Source organism: Muntiacus reevesi, chromosome 2, assembly GCF_963930625.1.
Source record: "Muntiacus reevesi chromosome 2, mMunRee1.1, whole genome shotgun sequence".
In the NCBI taxonomy this organism is placed as follows: Eukaryota; Metazoa; Chordata; class Mammalia; order Artiodactyla; family Cervidae; genus Muntiacus; species Muntiacus reevesi.
Genome location: NC_089250.1, coordinates 3,626,616 through 3,648,419, shown reverse-complemented (window position 1 = coordinate 3,648,419; position 21,804 = coordinate 3,626,616). Strand labels below are relative to the sequence as shown.

At 53.9% G+C, this 21,804-nt stretch overlaps 1 protein-coding gene across 1 annotated transcript in view; it reads left to right on the top strand.

Annotated features, from left to right (window-relative positions):
- JAG1 (jagged canonical Notch ligand 1) overlaps positions 1-14,776 on the top strand; it is a 35,183-nt gene extending 20,407 nt beyond the window's left edge. Inside the window, exons 7-26 of the mRNA XM_065920870.1 lie at positions 211-330; positions 1,035-1,148; positions 2,259-2,372; positions 2,940-3,053; positions 3,466-3,512; positions 3,850-4,023; positions 4,525-4,675; positions 5,483-5,647; positions 6,088-6,201; positions 6,668-6,781; positions 6,861-6,974; positions 7,100-7,216; positions 7,699-7,726; positions 8,149-8,234; positions 9,852-9,965; positions 10,603-10,712; positions 10,794-11,027; positions 11,241-11,372; positions 11,757-11,907; positions 12,595-14,776. Coding sequence (XP_065776942.1) covers positions 211-330; positions 1,035-1,148; positions 2,259-2,372; positions 2,940-3,053; positions 3,466-3,512; positions 3,850-4,023; positions 4,525-4,675; positions 5,483-5,647; positions 6,088-6,201; positions 6,668-6,781; positions 6,861-6,974; positions 7,100-7,216; positions 7,699-7,726; positions 8,149-8,234; positions 9,852-9,965; positions 10,603-10,712; positions 10,794-11,027; positions 11,241-11,372; positions 11,757-11,907; positions 12,595-13,052 — 2,771 coding nt within the window. The 3' untranslated portion in view covers positions 13,053-14,776. The remainder of the gene's footprint in view (positions 1-210; positions 331-1,034; positions 1,149-2,258; positions 2,373-2,939; positions 3,054-3,465; positions 3,513-3,849; positions 4,024-4,524; positions 4,676-5,482; positions 5,648-6,087; positions 6,202-6,667; positions 6,782-6,860; positions 6,975-7,099; positions 7,217-7,698; positions 7,727-8,148; positions 8,235-9,851; positions 9,966-10,602; positions 10,713-10,793; positions 11,028-11,240; positions 11,373-11,756; positions 11,908-12,594) is intronic.
- Positions 14,777-21,804: the final 7,028 nt, after the last annotated feature.

Here is a 21,804-nt window from a genome sequence, read left to right as displayed (position 1 = left end):
TGCGTCCCGGGCACGGGGTCAGGGGGTCCACTCTCCTTTACTTCTGTTTGTTGGGGCTTTTATTCCGAATCTGCTTGAACTTGCCTTTAACGCCGTGAATTTGGCTCTGTTTCTTTCGGTTTTAGCTTGTAAAGAGGAATGGGTCTAGGAATGCAGCAGGTGGGCAGCCTCTCTGACCTTTGAGAGACTTTTTTGGGGTCTTTTTGGCAGATCTCAACTACTGTGGTACCCATCAGCCGTGTCTCAATGGGGGAACTTGTAGCAACACAGGGCCTGACAAATACCAGTGTTCCTGCCCCGAAGGGTACTCCGGGCCCAACTGTGAAATCGGTAAGTGGTCTAGGCGCAGAGAGAGCCCCTTTTCTACTCTTTCTGTCCGCTCATCTCAAATACCCTTGGAGACTTGGGAACGGTGAACTGTCCTCGGTGTTAAGACCTGTGCTCCCAGCAGCTCTGTGGCTCTGAAACCTCCCTCCAGTTGCCCAAGTGTTTTGGGTGTGTCTGATGGCCTCGGGGCGGTGTATGCAGGGCAGTGACCCAGCTCCCAGTCGGAAGCTGGGAGAAAGGTGACCAGAGAGCTTAGCGAGAAAGGTGACTTCTTTTTCCCCAGACACAGCGGGGTTGTGTCCCACACTCGCTTTCATTTCTTTTTTTTTTTTTTTTTTAAGAAAAGATTTATTTATTTTTAATTGATGATTGGTTTACAGCATTGATTTGATTTGTCATACATCAACATGAATTGATATGTTGTTCGTATGTTAACACAGGTGGACCTATGTCCTCTGCCTCTTGAATCTACCTCCCACCTGTTTCCACCCCTCTAGGTTATTACAGAGCCCCAGTGTGATCTCCCTGAGTCATTCAGCAAATTCCCCTTGGCTGTCTATTTACACATGTTAGTGTATACGCATCATTTCTTGGACAAGCTCGAGCTGGTGGCCCAGGGGTGGGCTGTGGGTGGGGTGGGCGGGGGGGCTCGCGTCCGGTAGCCTCTTGGTGGGCGTCCCATGCTGACGGCCCTCTGGTGTCCACAGCGGAGCACGCCTGCCTCTCTGATCCCTGCCACAACAGAGGCAGCTGCAAGGAGACCTCCCTGGGGTTCGAGTGTGAGTGTTCTCCGGGCTGGACTGGCCCCACGTGCTCCACGAGTAAGTCCGGGCTTTGACCTGCGTCCTTTCTCGGTGTGGGGGCCGTGGGTCACTGTGTCGAGATGCAGGACTGTCGAGGCCCCGTGTCGTCTCCGTGGGAGGGATCAGACATGCTCCGAGGCCCTGCCCCGGGGCAGTCCCCAGGCTCCCCTGTCTGAGGCAGCCCCCTGAGTCAGCATGTGCAGCTCTAGCGGGAAGAGGCTCTCCGGGAAAGCTGCTCCCTCTGCACGGCCCCCAGAGGCCCGCCTCCTCTGGGTTGAATCCTGGGGGCCGTGGTTCTCCTCGAAGTCCTGCAGACGCCACCTGTGGGGCAGGTTGTCACTACTGAAGTTCATTGTGGGGACAAACATTTTCCAAGAGGGACCAGGGGTACCAAGTTACAGACGTGTGGGTCCTACCGTTTCCCTTGTAGGTGGGGGTGTTGCCAGGCCTGAGGTCCACTGTCATGTACTCCTGATAGCAGGAGGCGACACAGTTAAGGATTTGGTTCCAGGGTTGGGATTGCCCCCACCCACCGCTTGTGGGAATCTGGTCGCTGCCAACCGTGCCCTGTTGCAACAGAGAAGGGTGGCTTCCTCTCTTCCCATCTCCTGGGGCATGAAGGCTCAGCAAGCAGGTTCACGGGGAGAGCCTGCCACCTCCTGAGTGTGCGGGAGACCACCCCTCCAAAGGCCCTGGAGTCCAGTGCAGAAGTGGGAGGCTGGGTACCCCAGGCATGTTGTTTTGGGAGAACTCTGTGAGCAGATAAGAATGTGATTTTTTTCATCAGTGAAGAAAGCTATTTATCCTTACCACTCCTTAGCAATCCCTGAGCTGCGATGAAACTTTTCTTTAGAAATAAAGGTGGGCAGAGATGGTGTCCCAAATTACCAAGGGCTGACGCCCAGGGATCCAGCTGGCTCTCCTGCCCGCTTAGGTCGGGGATTAGATGAACTGGGCCAGTGGGGGATTTAAAGCTAAAATCGGGCCTTACCGTCATCGTGGCCGTCACTTGTAGCAGGTGCCTGGCTCTTAAGTGAAGGTCCCTCATGTGAGGGGTGGGGGTAAACTACCTGATTGTCAAACGGACTGAGATTAAGCTGCCAACCCTCTCCTCTCTCTGTCCAACAGACATTGATGACTGTTCTCCGAATAACTGTTCCCACGGGGGCACCTGCCAGGACTTGGTGAACGGGTTTAAGTGCTTGTGCCCGCCCCAGTGGACTGGCAAAACGTGCCAGTTAGGTAAGAGAACTCCCGCACCAGGGTTAGCGTGAGTCCTCCGAGCTGCTAGGGAAGATGCATGTGACCGGCCCTGCCAGTTCCGCGCCGTCCCTCCCGAGAAGTCGTTTATTATCGAGGGTCGCGCCAGCGAGCCTGGGAGAAATCACACGTATGCAAATGGCCTGACTCTTGGAGGCCCTGTGGGAAAGTCGTGGGATTCCTCGAACCATGTCAATCGTCTGTCCGAGAAGTGTTCAGCTGGGTTCCAAACGGGGATGATCTCATGAGGAATGAGCTGTCTGCATTCTTTCTGCCACTTTTAAATCCCAGCAACTAGGCTACGCTGGGTTCTGCACCGAAGTGCCTGGTGCTTTCTGCCGGGCAGTTGGGGCTGGCTATTCACAGCAGCTGGGAAGTTATCAGTTGGCGTGTCTTATTGGGTTATGGCTAGGAGGATTCAGATGTTCCAGATAGTATCTCTTATTTAGCGAGCTTATTGAAATGTCTCACTTCAGACAAACTGTTGGTGGTTTTTTTGTGGGGGTGGGGTGGAACCCCATTTCTCACTGTTCATCCTCTTTCCTTTAGATGCAAATGAATGCGAGGCCAAACCTTGTGTAAACGCCAGATCCTGTAAGAATCTGATTGCCAGCTACTACTGCGATTGCCTCCCAGGCTGGATGGGTCAAAACTGTGACATAAGTGAGTGAGGCTCTCAGCACTTTGATTTTCATGATGCCAGGGTGTCGAAGGTGTTGGCCAGCTATATGTAGTCAGGCTCCAGGTTTAAGACTTGAGGAGTAGAAGGAAAACCTTATAGAGGGAATGTTTTTGGAGAGGGAGTGTTCGGTGAAAACATACTTGTTATCAGGCTCATTAGCTGGTAAGACGGCCGTACACTGATAAGGTGGTTAAAACAATGATGTGAAGTTACAGTAGCTCAGTCTGGAAGAACTGGGGCGTGTTCCCACCCAGTAATAACCTTCTCTCACAGGAAACTCACAGGAAATCTGCTTGGAGGTTTCTAATCTGTCCTGAGAGCAGAAGGCTTTTCAATTAAGCCCAATTTCAATGTAAATTGTCCCTCTGATGTGATGACTTGTTTATTTTTTAGATATTAATGACTGCGTCGGCCAGTGTCAGAATGATGCCACCTGTCAGGTATGTAAATCTTTGCTTCAGTCCAAACCTTAGTGATTGACAACAAGCTTTAAGATTGATGGGACCCCGGGAAAGCTCTGACCCTGGGAGATTTTAAACTGCAGATGAAAAGTGGGGCTCTGGACGCTTCAACCGGGCTCACGTTACCCCAGCCTCCCTCCCGGGAATCATCTTGACAGCACGCGCATAGAAATTCCTCTCACACGTTTGGAGAGGCGTGACCTCTTTTTCAGTGAATCGCTGAACCGAAACAGTGACCCTGAACCACCGAAGCCCGGCGTTTGTGCAGCACCTAGAACAAATGCATGTGTTTCTCCCCCTCCTTCTCCTCCTCCAGGATTTGGTTAATGGTTATCGCTGTATCTGTCCACCTGGCTATGCAGGCGACCACTGTGAGACAGACATCGATGAGTGTGCCAGCAACCCCTGTCTCAACGGGGGTCACTGTCAGAACGAGGTCAACAGATTCCAGTGTCTGTGTCCCACTGGTTTCTCTGGGAACCTCTGCCAGGTGAGCTAGGCTGGAGCGCAGATGGCCAGGTCTTCACAGGCGTCCCCTCCCCTCCCTCCGTCCCCCGACACTGTCTGGAGCCTCCTCTCGCTAGATAAGCCGTGAAGGGAGAATGCTGAGTGATTGTCTTCCGGGTGACTGTTGATCTCTCTATTTCTCACTGGAGGATAATTGCTTGTGCGATGTGTCGGTGTCTGCCATAGAGCAGTATGAACCAGCCGTGAGGACACACGTCCTCCCCCTCCTGAACCTCCGTCCCACCCCCCACCAGCCTGTCAGTGTCTTTTTGTCAGTTTCATCCCAGACCCAGCGCTCTCCCACCCTGCCCTGTGTTTTTGAAGGCTTACCTGGACAGTGTCTGGGACACAGCTGTAAATCCTGCTGCGTGTCCTCCTGACGGAAGCAGCTGGAAGGGTCACACTCCGGGGGCCGCTGCCCCAGAGGAGTCATACTCACGCCTTTGCCTTACTTTGTTCCCTGCCCGGGCCCTGGTCCTCACAGCTGGACATCGATTATTGTGAGCCCAACCCCTGCCAGCACGGCGCCCAATGCTACAACCGCGCCAGCGACTATTTCTGCAAGTGTCCTGAGGACTATGAAGGCAAGAACTGCTCCCACCTTAAAGACCACTGCCGCACCACCCCCTGCGAAGGTACCGCCCGCCCTGCTGAGCCCTGGCTCCTCTGCGAGACCCCTCCTCCTCTCTGGCCATTTGTCACTGCCCTGGGACACTCGATGGGAGTATAGATTGATAGCCCCTTTGGAGGGAAGCCAGAACACGTGGAAACAATCTATCCAGGCTGCCAGTGGGGGGACCATGCCTGCAAGTAGCCTGGGGAGAGAGGGAAGTTCTTTTAGCCTCCCGTCCTGGGGCGGGCTGGTCTGCAAGCCCAGACTTTCCCTGGGGCACCCATTTCAGCAGAGCCTTCTGCCTTGGTGGTCTCTGCACCGGCAGGTACAAGAGCCTCAGGCCACGTGTGGTCCAGGGCATGTAGGGAGCGATCAGGGCAAGTAGAAACCCTGATGTACCTAACTTTAATTCACTTAGATTTAACTAGCGCCTTTGGCTGTGTGAGGTGGCTCAGCCCATAGGTTCTGTGAGTCGGTTCTGCCGCCGTGTGTGCCACTGAGTGGAGCGGAAAGCCGTTCCTCCTCGTCAGCCAGCTTCCAGAAGAATTGGCAGATGTAGCCGGAAGGGTGGACAGGGCCTGCATGCATGAGCTTCTTGGCTCCACAGGGAGAAAATGCCTCAAAAAAAAAAAACTCTGCATGGAGTGTCGGCTTTATCTGGCACAGTGCACGCAGCGCATTTTTTTTTGCCATCTTGGCCCCCGAGGTGCCTTGTGGCTTCTTACCTCAGCAGCCAAGGGCACTTGCCTCTGGGAGAGCAGGCGGCGTGGGTCCTGGGTTCGGGAACGCCGGGTCCCTGGCGGGCGCTGAGCCCAGGTCTGTCTTGCAGTGATCGACAGCTGCACAGTGGCCATGGCCTCCAATGACACACCGGAAGGAGTGCGCTACATTTCCTCCAATGTCTGCGGCCCCCACGGGAAGTGCAAGAGTCAGTCGGGAGGCAAGTTCACCTGTGACTGTAACAAAGGCTTCACCGGAACGTACTGCCATGAAAGTAAGACCACGTGGCGTCAGGGCCGGGGGCGAGCACCCCACCCTGCCTGGCCTAGCCGTGGGGCGGGGGTGGGGCCTGGATCCTGTTAAGTGAGACCAGCCCAGTTCCATCAGGGGTCCAAGACCGAGGTGGCGTTCAAGTGAGATCACTAATGCCTCTGGTCTCCAGCACGTTTGTTGCAGAAGGTGCTGAAACCTTCATCGATAGGGTGGTCCGCCTTCCGTAGCAGTTTCTTCCTGACTCTCACTGAATGGACAGGTTGCCCTTTGGAGGCCCCCGCTTCCCCAGCTGCCTGTCAGGTTCCAGGACAGTCCTGATGGAGTTCAGCGTGGCGGTGTCGGGTGGCTCTTCTCGGGAGGCACTGGAAGCTCCTAGGCGAGTGCTGGCGGCGGCCTCGCTTGTCCTGCATTCACCCAGGTTCTGTGCCCCTCCCTCTGCAGACATTAACGACTGTGAGAGCAGCCCTTGTCGAAACGGCGGCACCTGCATCGACGGCGTCAACTCCTACACGTGCATCTGCAGCGGCGGCTGGGAGGGGGCCCACTGCGAGACCAGTGCGTCAGGCTCCCTGGGGAGGCAGCGCTGGGCGTGGGGGGCAGAGGCAGCCCAGCAGGCCTTGCCTTTTAGTGAGAATGTCTGGAAGCAAGGCCCCAGCAGCTCCTGCCCTGGGACAGGAGAGCCCGTGTGCTGTTAGCAGTCGATGGTGCTCATGCCAGCCCGTGGGAGGGAGCTTCTGTGGAGATGCTTTGAGAATTAGCCCCTGGAATTAGGACGCTAGACATCCCGGCTTACAGAGAAAGGGGTCATCTTTTCCGCGCACTCTGAGTTCAACTTGCATGACTTGTCCTAGGCTCCTTTTTTCCTGGGAAAGGCTGACCCTGCCGAAGTCCTGGGTTGGCTGTGCTGGTTTTTGAACTGGGAGTGGAAAACGGGGTGAAGGTGGAGAGGCACGCCTCTCACACGTCGTGGGGCGTTGAAGGGCCTGGGAGTGTCTTCAGCGGGTGTCTGCTCTCCCTGCAGACATTAACGACTGCAGCCAGAACCCCTGCCACAACGGCGGCTCCTGTCGCGACCTGGTCAGTGACTTTTACTGCGACTGTAAGAACGGGTGGAAAGGCAAGACGTGCCACTCACGTAAGTGGGAGCTGGCGGGGACCCTGGCCTGTGTCGGTGGTGGAGGGCGGCCCGGGCCCACACTGATCTCCTCGTACAGGGGACAGCCAGTGTGACGAGGCCACGTGCAACAACGGAGGCACCTGCTACGACGAGGGGGACGCTTTCAAGTGCATGTGCCCCGGAGGCTGGGAAGGCACAACCTGCAACATAGGTACGTTCCGCCCCCGCGGGCGTGGGAGCGCCGGGCAGCCGAGTGCCTGGGACCGCTCTCTGGGGCCCCTGTTTCGCCCCTCACGAGGTCTCCAGAGCCTCAGGGAGCGTGGTCTTGTCTCGCAGCCCGGAACAGCAGCTGCCTGCCCAGCCCCTGCCACAACGGGGGCACCTGCGTGGTCAACGGCGAGTCCTTCACGTGTGTCTGCAAGGAAGGCTGGGAGGGGCCCATCTGCACGCAGAGTGAGTGACCTCCTGACCCCGAGCTCTGCGAGGGCCCGCCCTGACACCCGGGGCTGGCGATGGAAAGCAGAAGCGGAGCTGTGTGATGGCTCCGTGTGCATCGCCTGGACCTGTTCTAAGGCCTTGATGGCAGGCAGCCCTGCCCCGGGCATGAGAAAGTCACCCACGAGATAAGTGGACACAGATGGCAGCTTGCTTCCTGGCCCTGGTCTGACCAAGAGCCATTCTCACAGCCCCCTGCCCAGCCCGCCCGGGGCCTCTTCCTCTGTACCAGTGTCCCACGGTGACTGCAGCAAAGTGTGATGTGGGCCTGGTTCCAATTGAGCAGGGGTCTGAAGCTCCTTCTGCTGGCGTTAATGACAGCCTTATCGTTTGGGTAGCCTGGAAATCACAGGTGTTTTCACTTAGGGCTAAGAAGACTTCGCTGTTAAGTTTTTTTAATTTTTTTTCTCTCTTTTTTTTTTTTTTTTTTAACTTTGCAGACACCAATGACTGCAGTCCTCATCCCTGGTAAGCATGGTGACCGGTTAGGCAGGCACTTGTTGGCTGTGACAGATGTGGGCCTCTTGTGTAAAATCCAACTTCTGATTCAGGAGGGCTGGGGGTTGCTACAGATTCCTTCTTTCTGACAAGCCCCCAGGCCGTGCCCTTCATGCTAGTCCGTGGGCCACACCTTAGTCAGATGGTGTCTGCATTTAGAGCAGTGATGCTTAGACTTGGCTGGACACAGCAATCACCAGGGAGGGTTTAGTGCCTGGGACGGACTGGCGCTCCTGCAGCCAGGAGCTGTGAATTGGACGCTCTGGTGGGACCCAGGCACTGGTGCGGGTGGGCAGGGCTGAGAGCTGCCCATCATAGCCGGCGCGGGGCCACCTTTGGCGGGGGCAGGGGCAGACTGGGAGGTGGTAACCGAGGGGCCTTTGCTCTCGTAGTTACAACAGCGGCACGTGCGTGGATGGTGAGAACTGGTACCGCTGTGAATGTGCCCCCGGCTTCGCTGGGCCCGACTGCAGAATAAGTAAGGATCACCTCTGACTGGTTTCTCCCCACCCCACCCCACCCCTTAGTCCAAGAGATTTTATCTTTCAAACAGTGATGGCCATGATTCTAAGCAGCCTTGACAAATAATCTCCTGCTTCCACCTGGGAGTAAGATGCCCCTGGCTGGACTCTCCCTCCCACGGGCCTCCTGGCCCTTCCCTGGGGGCACAGCCTGCCTCGTTCTTGGGGAGAGAACCTCGGCCACAGCATCTGATGGTTAATCGACTCTGAGGCTCCTCCCTGTGATTAACGTGAAGTGATGGGCAAGGATGCACAGCCACAGCCATGCTGGTGGGGGACAGACCTCAGCCACAGGAAGGGCTTGATCAGGCCCCACTGAAATGATTCAAACAAAATGAGGTCAGGAAATGTAGTTTTTTAGGAAGTTTACAGTTTATTCTGAGCCTTTTTCCTACTTTTTTACATGCCCTTTGTTTTGCCCCCCCCCCCCAAAAAAAAGGTGATACATCAGTTGTGCTTCTTTGTGTGTGTTCTTCTCCCTCAATAATGATTTGAAGTTTTACTGGTTCTCCTTGAGGTCCCCAAGTTTGGATCTCCAAGAACTACTGGGTGGGGGAAAGAAAAGTGAAAGTGAAGTCAGAGTCATGACCAACTCTTTGTGACCCCATGGACTGTAGCCCACCAGGCCCCTCCGTCCATGGGATTCCCCAGGCAGGAATACTGGAGTGGGTTGCCGTTGCCTTCTCCAGGACGTCTTCCCAACTCAGGAGTCAAACCCAGGTCTCCCACACTGCAGGCAGACTGTTTACCGTCTGGGGCTCCACTGGGTAGGGGGAACGTTGTATCTATTTCATGTTTCTGAATCAGGGATTGGCAGGTTGTGCCCTGGGGGCCAATCTGGCCCACTGCCTGTTTTTATAAATAAAGTTTTATTGACCCACAGCCACACTGTTGTTTACGGGCTGTCAAGGGTTGCTTTCATGCTGCGAGAGTTGAGCGGTTGTGACAGAGACCACACGGCCCGCAAGCCTAAGATACTTGTTGCTAAGTCACTGCAGTCGTGTCCGACTCTGTGCGACCCCACAGACAGCAGCCCCCAGGCTCCCCCGTCCCTGGGATCCTCAGGCAAGAACACTGGAGTGGGTTGCCATTTCCTTCTTCAGTGTGTGCAAGTGAAATATGAAAGTGAAGTCGCTCAGTGGTGCCCGACTCTTAGCGACCCCATGGACTGCAGCCTACCAGGCTCCTCCATCCATGGGATTTTCCAGGCAAGAGTACTGGAGTGGGGTGCCATTGCCTTCTCCGAAGATACTTGCTAGCCTGACCCTTTTCAAAATCTTTGCTGGCCTTTGTCCTGTAAATTACACTATCAGAGAAAAGGAGCATTTAATTAAAAATTGCCGTTTCCCCGAATGAGAAATTCTCAGCTGTTAGAAGTCAGGCTAGTGGTGACCCTTGGTGGCGGTGACTGGAGACTTTGGGAGTACTGATGATCATTTTTTCATTTGGGTGCTGGTCCCATGATGAAAATGCACTCAGCTTATACTTAGGCCCACAGATCCTGTCTGTGTGTTTTATCAGAAGAGCATTGGTACCTCCCATTGGAGCCTAAACTTGAACTCCATCTCTCCTAGACATCAACGAATGCCAGTCTTCACCTTGTGCCTTTGGGGCGACCTGCGTGGATGAGATCAATGGTTACCGCTGTATCTGCCCCCCAGGGCACAGTGGTGCCAAATGCCAGGAAGGTATGTGGGCCAGGTCCAGCTGCTGTGGGCCCCCTGGGCTGAGCGGGCATCACAGCCACCTTTCTGACTAGTCATGTGTGGACACTGTCATGGAGCAAACATAGCGGGGACATCCACTGGAGACCCCCAGGAACGGGAAACCTGAGGGTCCTTTGAAAATAGTCGCTGTTAGTTTTGGCCAGCTTTTGTCACCATTATGCTCTGTAACAGCCCTCCCCAACCTCTGTGCCTACAGCAAGCAGCTGTGATGCTCGTGGGCACCCAGGGCAAGCAGAGGGATGCATGCCCCATGCTGGGCACCCAGTTCTGTTCTGTATGCCACCCCCCGCCTTTTGGACCGGCACTGTACCCAGGGTGTGTCCTTTTCCTGGCAGACGGCAGGCTCTTAAGGGGCCGCGCTCACTCCCAGGGAAGACTCTGCTCACTCCCATCCCTGGACGCTGCACTGACCAAAGTGGTCAAGTTGCCGGGTGCCGGGCCTGCTCGGGGGAAGAACATTTGCCTGTTGTGGAGCAGCTGCGTTGTCATGGGGCGAAGGGCGACGGGCGTCAGCACCTCCCGCAGGGCAGGGAGTGAGGAATCAGGGGGCCCATCTCCAGAAAGGGCAGCTCCTGCCACTCACGGGTCTCCGCCTCAGTTTCAGGGAGGTCGTGCGTCACCGTGGGGAGCGTGATGCCCGATGGGGCCAAGTGGGACGCCGACTGCAACGCTTGCCAGTGCCTGCACGGGAGGGTCGCCTGCTCCAAGGTAGGCGCGGTCTGGCCGCCCACGTCCTGGGGCCGCGCGGACCGCCGGGCGCCCCCTGAGCCGCGCCGTCTGCCTCCGCAGGTGTGGTGCGGGCCCCGCCCCTGCTCGCTGCACAGAGGGCACGGCGAGTGCCCCAGCGGGCAGAGCTGCGTGCCCATCCTGGACAGCCAGTGCTTCGTGCGCCCCTGTACCGGGGTGGGCGAGTGCCGGTCCCCAAGCCTCCAGCCCATGAAGACCAAGTGCACGTCCGACCCCTACTACCAGGACAACTGCGCCAACATCACCATCACCTTCAACAAGGAGATGATGTCGCCGGTATGCAACACTTCTGGCTGGCTCTGGAGAGGTGTGGGGTGTGTCCTCCGCTTGCCCTAAAGCAGAGGCATCACGCGCTCGGATCTCTTCCTTAACCTGGATTCTTGTCCTTCACCCAAGCTCGGCCTGCACGCTGCCTCCCTTTCAAGTAAACAGCAGTCATTTTTCATTCCGCTCCCTTACACATGTGTGGATTTCAAAATATCATTCTAGGGTCTCACCACGGAGCATATTTGCAGCGAACTGCGGAATTTGAATATTTTGAAGAATGTTTCTGCTGAATATTCGATTTACATAGCTTGCGAGCCTTCCCCTTCTGCAAACAATGAAATACACGTGGCCATTGTGAGTATGAGACCCATTCACGCCTAGTCGTTTCATTGGAAGTAGCCCACAAAGGTCACTCAGCTAGCATCCAGATGAGCAGATGCATGAAGAAGAGCTTGACGTATATGCGTGTTAGGTGCCCAGTCGTGTCTGACTCTTTGCAACCCCATGGACCATAGGGCACCAGGCTCCTCTGTCCATAGGATTTCCTAGGCAGGAATGGTGGAGTGGTTGCCATTTCCTTCTCCAGATCTTCCCAACCCAGAAATCCTCCTGCACTGTAGACAGATTCTTTTCCATCTGAGCCAGCAGGGAAAGGCATACATATATGGGCAAATAATTTTGAGTAAAAGTGACTGGTGAGTGTCCCTGACCCCCGGGGTCTGCTGCTGCTTTTTCCAGTCTGCTGAAGACATCCGGGATGATGGGAACCCTATCAAGGAGATCACCGACAAAATCATAGATCTTGTCAGTAAACGTGATGGGAACAGCTCGCTGATTGCTGCCGTTGCGGAAGTGAGAGTTCAGAGGCGTCCTCTGAAGAACAGAACAGGTAGGTGGTGGGGTAGGAGTCCCTTTCTGTGAGGACCATCCTGTCCAGCTCATCAGTAAGACCAGCACAACCCGCATCCAGGGAAACCCCCAGGCGGGAAGTTAGCTGCCGGTTCCCTGTTCAAGGACTCCCATTTTTAACTAGCGAGAAGACAGAGGCTGGCTGCCGGGCCAGGATCCCACGGCTGTGGGCAGAGGCGGTTTGACTCGTCCCCTGCCTGCGGGCTGCCTCTGGCTGCAGGCACCGTCCTGGCAGAGTGTTGCCGTACCCCGAGTACACGTCTTCGTGGAGCCTGCCTTGTGCTCCCGTGTTGGGGAACAGCGCATCCTAAGCGCGGCCTTGATTGAATGGCTCAGTGGCCCTGCAGGGTAGCCGGGGGCCCCTGGGATCCCTGGAGCATCACTGTGCTGTAGCTGGCACGGAACCCCCCGGGGGTTGCAGCCATGCGTCCCAGAGCCCTCTTTCTGAGGATTCTGAGAACCAGCTTGTCTCATGAGCTGCCTCGGTAGCCAGACTCCCCACCCCTGGCCCAGACAGCCCTCCCCACATGGAGGTGGGCACCCGTCTGCGCTGCCGTCTGGCCTGGTCTCTCCGGGGAGGCCGGCGGGGAGGGGCGGTGCGGGTGGGGAGGGGCCGGGGCCGCGGGGTGGCTCACCCGGCCCCCGCCGCCGCCGCCCCACCGCGCAGATTTCCTGGTGCCGCTGCTGAGCTCCGTGCTGACCGTGGCCTGGGTCTGCTGCCTGCTGACCGCCTTCTACTGGTGCGTGCGCAAGCGCCGGAAGCCGGGCAGCGACGCGCGCGCCGCCGCCGAGGACAACACCACCAACAACGTGCGCGAGCAGCTGAACCAGATTAAGAACCCCATCGAGAAGCACGGGGCGAACACGGTCCCCATCAAGGACTACGAGAGCAAGAACTCCAAAATGTCCAAAATAAGGACACACAACTCGGAGGTGGAGGAGGACGACATGGACAAGCACCAGCAGAAGGCGCGCTTCGCCAAGCAGGCCACGTACACGCTGGTCGACCGAGAGGAGAAGCCCCCCCACGGCACGCCGGCCAAACACCCCAACTGGACAAACAAACGGGACAACAGAGACCTGGAGAGCGCGCAGAGCCTGAACCGCATGGAGTACATCGTATAGCAGGCGGCGGGCGCCGTCCGGGGGCTCCCGGGGCTCCGCTCCCGCAGCCGCCCCGTCTGTCGCGCTCCGGCCCCACGCTGTCCCGGGCGTAGAGTCCCGTGTTAATTTAAGTTCCGACAAGCTGGCCTACACTGGCAGTGGTAGTTTCTGTGGTTGGCTGGGTGGCACCGCACCGCAGCTATGCAAATGCCGGGCCCCCGCCCCCCGCCTGCCCGCACCTCCGGATCAGGCTCCCAGGAGATCGCCCAGCTTCCATTTCTGCCAGATGTCCCGATGGTGATGCAGTCTTAGGACCATAGTTTTTATTTATATTTATTGACTCTTGAGTTGTTTTTGTATATTGGTTTTATGATGACGTCCAAGTAGTTCTGTATTTGAAAAGTGCCTTTGCAGCTCAGAACCACAGCAACTATCACAAATGAGTTTATTATTTATTTTTTTTATTGTATTTTGTTGTTGTTGTTGGGGGAGGGGGGACTTCGATGTCAGCAGTTGCTGGTAAAATGAAGAATTTAAAGAGGAAAATGTGTCAAAAGTAGAATTTTGTATAGTTATGTAAATAATTCTTTTTTTATTAATCACTGTGTATATTTGATTTATTAACTTAATAATCAAGAGCCTTAAGACATCATTCCTTTTTATTTATATGTACGTGTTTAGAATTGAAGGTTTTTGATAGCGTTGTAAGCGTATGGCTTTATTTTTTTGAACTTATTTTCTTATTACATGTTGCCTATAAGCCAAAATTAAGGTGTTTGAAAATAGTTTAAGACAATAGGATGGCCTTTCGTGCCTGGAATACTGGTGGAATTTTTTTTTTTTTTCGTACGACGTCAGATATTTAAAACCCCGACTGAGGCAGTTTGAGAATTAGTCTAGAACAGGTGGTTTTTTTTTTTTTTTTTTTTTTTTTTAGACTTGAAGAGAGACAGGCAGATGATCTGCTGCCTAGCAGTTTAAGGGAACAAGGTGAGCTGTGACTAAACATAGCCGAAACATGAGTGGTTGAAGATCAATAAAAATATCAAATTAATTGTGTGAAGTTGGAAGCACACCAATCTTATTTTGTAAATTCTGATTTCTTTTCACCATTCATTATGTAAGACTCATTTGACTTTTTTATCTACTGCATTTAGGGAGTATTCTAATAAGCTAGTTGAATACTTGAACCATAAAATGTCCAGTAAGATCACTGTTTAGATTTGTCATAGAGTCCACTGCCTGCCTTAGGTGAGGAAATCAAAATGCTATGATGAAGTTTAAGTTCAAAAAGGCTTATTCAAAACTGATTTTGTTAGTTCACCATTGAGACCGTGAAGACCCTTTGTATTGTCCTCTTAGTGTTATACGGACATAAACTTGCATCTTTGTGTTGTTCCTGGCAATACATTTTGAAAAGTCATATTTATTAAATTTTTTGTACGAAAACATGGACCAGTGTGGCCTCTTCTGAGCTTACATAGTTCTGCCCAGCTGTGCCTCTGCCACCAGCCTGGGTCTGCCTGGTGATGAGGATGCGAGAAGCAGGCTGTACTCCTCGGGGGCCCAGAGCAGGAACGGCAAGCCTTTTCAGCCATCACCTTCATCTTAAGTTCTTGAAACCCCTCCCAGAGAGGCTGCTGTGAAGCTGGAGCTGTGAGAGCCCCGTCTTGGGGGCCTTGATGCCCTTGTTATTCGATAGCGAGTGTGAATACTGCTTGAATAAACACCACTGGATTAATGGCCTGTAGTGTGGACGTGAATTGTTTTGAGCAATTTAGGGGTGATGCCCACCTCAGAGGGTTTTAAATAGCTTGGAATCGGTGCTGGGGGATTAGGAGGGAGGCAGGATGCTTTCTCTTCCTTCTCTGGCTACTTGGATGAATAGGACTGTCCTGGCATCACTGCAGACCACATCCTCAAGGCTTTGTGCATGCTCGTACCTCCAGGCTGGCCTGTGGGAGGAGGGTGATGCCAGGCTCCGGGGGTGAGGGCCCATCTCACTGTTCATCACCTTGCTCCCGGGGGGTGAGCCCACGCTGCCCTCCCTCTCGCTCAGCCCTGGGTGCCAGCGCTGGGCTGCTTCCGCCGGTGACAGGCAGGAGGGCCGTGGCTGTCACTTGCAGCTGCTGGGCCGAGGGCAACAGGCATGCCCGCGTGGTGTCGGGAGTGTGTGGGGGGGCTCTGCTGCTGGCACCTCTGCGTGGAGGGTGAGCCGCCAGTGATGGGCTCGTGGACAGCTTTCAGAAGCTTCAGGGAGCTACCAGGAGTGCCCTCCTCTATGCAGGAAGCGCCAGCTTGCCCTCCTCCCAGCCGCGGCTCTCTGGCTGGGCACCCCATCCAGCCTTTGTGGTGCACGTCCAACTGCAGCACCAGGCTGAGCGGAGGAAAAGCCATGTGGGTGTTGATCTTGCTTCATTCTTGGGACCCTTATCTTTCTACCAGGTTAGGAGCTGTGTCCCAGCGGGTGTCGTGGTTAATGGATGGCAGGTTGAGGCATCCCTGTTGCTTGTGCATGAGCAGGGGCGGAGACGGAGTCTGGCTCATCAGGGAGGCGGCCCCAAGGAAGAGCACCTAGACAAGCCTGGTCCCTGCTGGCTCCCCGTCCTGGGGCGGCTCTTTGCGGGGTGGGGTGGTCCCTGTGACAGTTCCCCATCCCGGGGTGGCTCTTTGCAGGGTGGGTTCAGAGGGAGGAACAGACTGACCAGTAGGACCAAGTCTGAATTCCAACATTACCTTGCTCTGGTGGTTTGTAAACTTGAATTCTGTAGGACCCCCAAATTCCCTGGATAGTTGCCAGATGCTTGTGTGCCAAGAAAAAAGTTTGATGAGCCTCTTGTAGTTCTTTGTTCTAAGAGACGAGTGATCTCGAGATTGTTATTTCAAGGAGCCGTCTGTGCAGGACATGTTGGGTGGTGGAAAGGAGGAGATAGGCTCATCTGGACAGTTCAAAGCCAGGACCTTGGTTGTTAAAGGCGGTTGTCACCTTTCTTCAGATGGCAGGCATCCTGCACTGGGGTCCTGGTTGTCCTGGGGGCAGGAAAGTGCAAGAGAAGAGCCCCAGAACCGCCCCCCCCGCCCCTTCCCTGGAAAGTTCTGTGCCCTCTATAATCAGGCCCTGGGAGATGAAGAATTTTCCGTTCAGAAACATGATGAACTAGAATTCCAACATTAGTACATATATACCATGAAACTCCAGGAAAACAGCAGCTCAAAGCTGGTTGCTTTAGGATGGGAAACTGTCCTAGGACTCCAGACATATATATACAATGTAGAGTTAGAACAGAAAATGGGAGTATAGCTTGACTAAAAGTCCAGTGAGACTGGATGATGAGCAGAGAAACAGAACTTGCAAAGGTGTTTCTCTTAAATGCAGACTCCCAGTCCTGGCCCCTGACTTGCTAAGCGGGGCCTGGGAACCTATAGTTTTCAGCAAAAGCTATCCCCTCCCCCCCCCACCCTCCCCAGCTTAGGTATGGCAGACTATGAAAACAGCGTCACCAAAGTATTCAAGCTCTTCCGTTAATTACAAGGTTTTTCCTCCTTGTTAAACTGAATTAAGCAGTCTGGAAGCCAGTTTGTTGCTCAATTGCCACCTGACATCATTTTTAAGTAAATCAATTGCACTATCCCTTGAGCAAGTTGTGGTGTAAGCACTTCATTTTATTGGCTGATCTGAGGGGTCAGTGAGTCAAAGTTAACTTATTTGGTAATCTTTCTTAGGTAGCAAAGAGCCCAAGGAACCAGCCTGTGGGTTTGCCTCATTTCCAAATGGCATACACCTGTAGACCCCAAAGTGAGCGAGGGTGTGGCAAACAACCAGTTGCTTTTAAAGAAAAAATACAAAACTCCCACTGGCCTGCAGAGGTTTGCAACTCGGGCTGAGCTAGGTTCCAGCACTTCCGCTTCCATGGCGGCTTGCTTTCTTGCCTCTGCTGGGAATGAAAAGCAGGAGTCAGAGGTTCCGGGGCTGGGAAGACATACAAGCGCTGGGTTATGGGAAGCCTCCTCCTGCTAATGTGTATTTATACTTTGTAAGCTCTGATTCATCTGAGCGTTGAAACAGAAATCTGCTTCCTGAGGTTCTGTTTTTAAATAGATAGTTTGCAAAAACAACAATTATTTTTCTTAACATTTTTTTTCCATCCCACAAGCAGCTAAACATCCCGACTCAGGCTATGTCAGGCTCTAACTATGCCAACAGACAGCTTGGTTATCAGAAGTAGAAGCATGCCCCAGGGCAGTTTTGTGGGGTTCTGGCCCCACAAGTCTTAAAGACAGAGTTCAGAAACCATTAGGGCGATCATGTTGCGTCACTTTAAGTCCTTGAGATATTCCTGGGTCTATTAAGAATAAAGAACTTCCCCCTGTGAACAACTAACTGCCTTCCAATGGTGGTTGAGGGCAAGTGGGGGTGATGGTTGCAGGGCTCCGTGCCGCCGCCTGGGACAGAAGGGCCTGCACACAGCGTGGCACCCTCTGAGATGGTGTCACGAGGGTGTGGCTCCCCGGCTTTGGACATAAATTCTACCTGTGTTACTTGCTCTTGCATGCCAGGCACAGGCTTCTGGCTTAGACTGTGTTTCTTTCAAGTCCTGGGCAGCTTTTACAAGTCTTAAATTATGTATCATTATGCATGGGTCCAGTGTTAACCTGTGATACTTGCAAGTTGGGGAAATTAACTTGGCGAGTAAAGGCTCTAAAGTCCAATAAGAACCTTGAATGGAGGCCTGCCCACTGCCCTACACCCCACCTCCCCGCGCACGCCTCCCCGACCACTCTCCACATCAGGGCACCCAGGAGCTGAATTACCCAGAGAGGGAAAGCAGATGCCGGCAACAGCTTTTTTTTTTTTTAAGGGAGCTCTCCTGGCAGGGACAACGGGGCTCCGCCTCCATCCCAGGGGAACCCGAGCTGGCAGCTGGCTTCCTAATGACCACTCAGCACCCAGAGGGGTTGGGCCCTGCTCTGTTTTCCACCTGAAAGGGGAAAAGCTGCTTTACTTCAGCCTTTCTCAGAAAAGTGCAGCTGAAAAGCCTTCATGGGAGACTCACTGGATATTAACGCAATCGGAGACCTTCCCAAGCAAAGGATCTGCCCTCTCTTGCTTCCCCAGGTGGGAAAACTGGGACCTAGAGAGCATCGGGGACCCTTTCCAGGTCACATCGAGTTAGCAAGAATTAGGACTAGAATCTGGGGCTCCTGCCAGCTGGGTTGCAGTGTTTTCAGCGTCTTCTGGGGATTTGTCAGGTTTATCTCCAGAACCTGCCCTTGATGTGATTGTCAAAGATGCAGACTTGGGAAGTGAGCAAGGGACCAAAATGAAGGCACAGGATGCCACCAGAAACTCAGTGTGACCATCCGAGCTTTGCCTCCTCCAGACTCTGCCTAGAAATTGACAGCTTTACGACCCCACGAACAATACACATTCCCCAAACCAAAGGCAGACCGCCCCGCTCCTTTAGGGGCGAGTCCCTTGTTCTTTGCCAGCTTCGGATTTCCTTTTGAGTTTCTGCTTCACGGAATTAGAAAATGAATCGCAGGAAAAGAGGCTGAGAAAGGAAAGCAAGCGACAGCCGCCTACATCCTGCCCCTCCCTCTGCGTTGCACGCACAGGCGCACCTCACCGGGTTTTGAGAGGGTCCGAATCGGCGGCAGCCGGGAGGGCCGGGCGGGGTCAGGTTACCACAAGTGCAGCAGGCCTGCTCTCACAGCCCCTCCACCATGCTTGCCTCCAGGGCAGGCTACAGAGCAAACAGCACCCGAGCAGTTAAAAGGACTCAAGTTCCCAGGCGGCTGAACGTGATGCCATCCATGGCCAGGGCCAGCACAGACACACCCGGGGATTCCCGGAACCGCCCGTGGGCCACTGGCTTCCCCCACGTCTCCCCACCCGCCGAGGAGGGGCCGGAGCGGATCCCACGTCTTAAATCTGTTCCTCATGCTGGGGAGGCCAGAATTACGCGCTTTATGCTAAAGTTTCCTATGCGCCAAGGCACCCTGGCGGACCCGCTTAGGAAAACCCCGTCCTGGAGACAGAAATGTACACCCCCCAAGTTCAGGATGATGACAGTCAGATATCCTCGGGGGCTCTCTGGGCTCGGCAGGACGGTTTCTGGAAGTGTTTCTGAAAGAATCCAAGGCACCAATCAGAAAGGAAGAGCAGCAGTGTGAAACAGCAACAGGTTTGCACAAAACTAAGGACGAAGTGGCCAAGACATAAAAGAAGAGTGTGGGGGCGGGGCGCTGAGCGAGGCCTCCCACCCTCGCTGCGTCCAGGGCTGGTTATCTTTACGTGAGTTCTTGGTCCAACATCGGTAAAAAGGCCTGAACAGAAGGTAAACTGATGCAGCTACTATGGAAAACTGCCTGAAGGTTCCTTAAACAACTGAAAACAGAGCTAACCATATGATCCAGCAATCCTACTCTTGGGTATATATCTGGAAAAGATGAAAACTTGAACTGAAAAAGATACATGCACCTCAGTGTTCATAGAGGGGCTTCCCTGGTGGCTCAGGTGGTAAATAAAGAATCTGCCTGCAGTGTGGGAGACCTGCGTTTGATCTCTGGGTGGGAAAGATCTCCTGAAGAAGGGCATCATGGCAACCCAGTCCAGTATTCTTGCCTGGAGAATTCCATGCACAGAGGAGCCTGGCAGGCCACAGCCCATGGGGTTGCAGAGTCCGACGCGACTGAGCGACTAACACTTTCACATTCAGTGTTCACCGCAGCACTGTTCAGAACAGCCAAGACATCTGTCCATCAACAGATGGATGGATAAAGCAGATGTGGTATAGAATATTATTCAGCCACAAAAAGAATGAAATATTGCCATTTGCAGTAACATGGATGGGTCTAAAGATTATCATATCAAAGTGAAGCCAGACAAAGATAAATATCATATGAGATCACTTATATGTTGAATCTAAAAAACAGTAATACAAATCAACTTACTTGCAAAACAGAAACAGACTCACAGCCAGAGGAAAAAAATCTTGTGGTTACCAAAGGCAAAAGGGGAGAGGGAGGGGTAGATTATTATAGAAGTATGGGATTAAAAGACACATACCACTATGTACAGAATAAACGCTAAGGGTTTGCTGTATAGCAAAGGGAACTATAGGCAGTATCTTGTAATAACCTGTAATGGCAAAGCATCTGAAGCCGTCCACCTGAAACTAACACAATACAGTGAGTCAACTGTAGCTAAATTCAGACAGACAGGCCTCCACCGCGGCCCGAGTGGCCGCCTGTCACTTTCGCCTTCTCAGCTGCAGAGCCAGCCCCAGCCCTGTGCAGTCAGCGCCTGCACTCCAGAGCCACACCTCCTTGATTCCCCTGCAGCGCTTTCTTTCCGGGCTCCTGCCGCGGATATCTCCTGCCTGGGCGGTGTTAGGCTCACACCCATAGAAGTCACTGGGCTTTGGGGTTTAGAAGTCACAGGCCTGACTTACTAACTCGGGAAAGTTTCCAAAATGCTCTGTGCCTCAGTTTCCCCATCTGCAAAATGGTGACAAGAAATGTGCGTCACTTGGTCAGTATACACAAAAAGGGACAGCAGCAAGAAGGAATGCACTCTCTGTATTTCTCTAACTGTCACAGGAGACCAGAATCTGTTAAAACGTGAAGTCCAGTTAGATTTCAATGACTGTCTCATTCTCACTTTTTAAAAAATCTTTTGACTATACTGCACAACGCGGGAGATCTTAGTTCCCAGACCAGGGATCAAAACCCTTGCCCCCTGCATTGGCAGCATGGCGGCACTGGACCACCAAGGAAGCCCCCCGTTCTCTCCATTGAACTACACCTGTGTTAGAGAAGATCCACGGGCAGTTGGATCCGGTGGTGGACGGCCCCTAGAGACTCCTAGCCCCTGGTTATTTGACCAAACACTAATCCAGGTGAAAGATTAGTGAAGGGATTTTTTTTGACATAATTAAAGTTCCCAAATCAGTTCACCTTAACATGCAATGATTATTCAAGTGGAGATTTAAAAGCAGGGAGTTTTCTCTGGCTGGTTACAGAAGAAGTCAGAGAGATTCAAAATAGGAAAGGGATTCAGCACAAGGGGTTTCTGCATTAGGTCCTGAGAAGAGCCAGGAGATGCTGAGCGCTGCCCCCGGCCAGCCGCCAGCAGACCTGGTACCTGCGTCTCTGACTTGGAGAGTCATTCTCCATGGTGGAGTCGCCTGAAGACGCTTTTCTAGATGCCCCAGGCTCCGCCCAGGCGGGCTCCAGGGTCACGGAGCAGAGGGCACTGCAAGAGGCTCACAGGCAAGCATGCGAAGGAGAATATACCCCGCAAAGCAAAGCTGCTGTTTCACAAGCCCCTGTCCACACCAGCATCGTTTGGGGAAGGTCTTCCAGGCCCCTCCCGCGAGAACACATTCCCAGCTCTGGCCCTGTGTGTCCCATGGAGATCGGAGGTCGTCCTGATTGACCATCCCCCTCCTCCCTCTGACAGCAGGCACAGACGGATGGGCTGGCCTCAGTCCTCACAGGCACCCACGGTGGCTTTGGGAACGAGCACTCCACATTCTTCTCACCAGCTGAGCCTGTGAAGGAGGAACTGAAAAGGCCTTAGGAGCCACTGGGCCTAGAAAAATCCCCAGCCAAACCATCACCTGCTCCTCTGGAGAAGGGTCTGTCTGTCTGTCTAACCGCAATCCAGAGGCAGGTGGAGAGGCAGGCAGGGCAAGTGAGAGCTGGGGCCGTGTCCACCAGGGTGTGTCCGTGAGCATGTCTGTGTGAACATTTTGTCCACCAGTTTGTG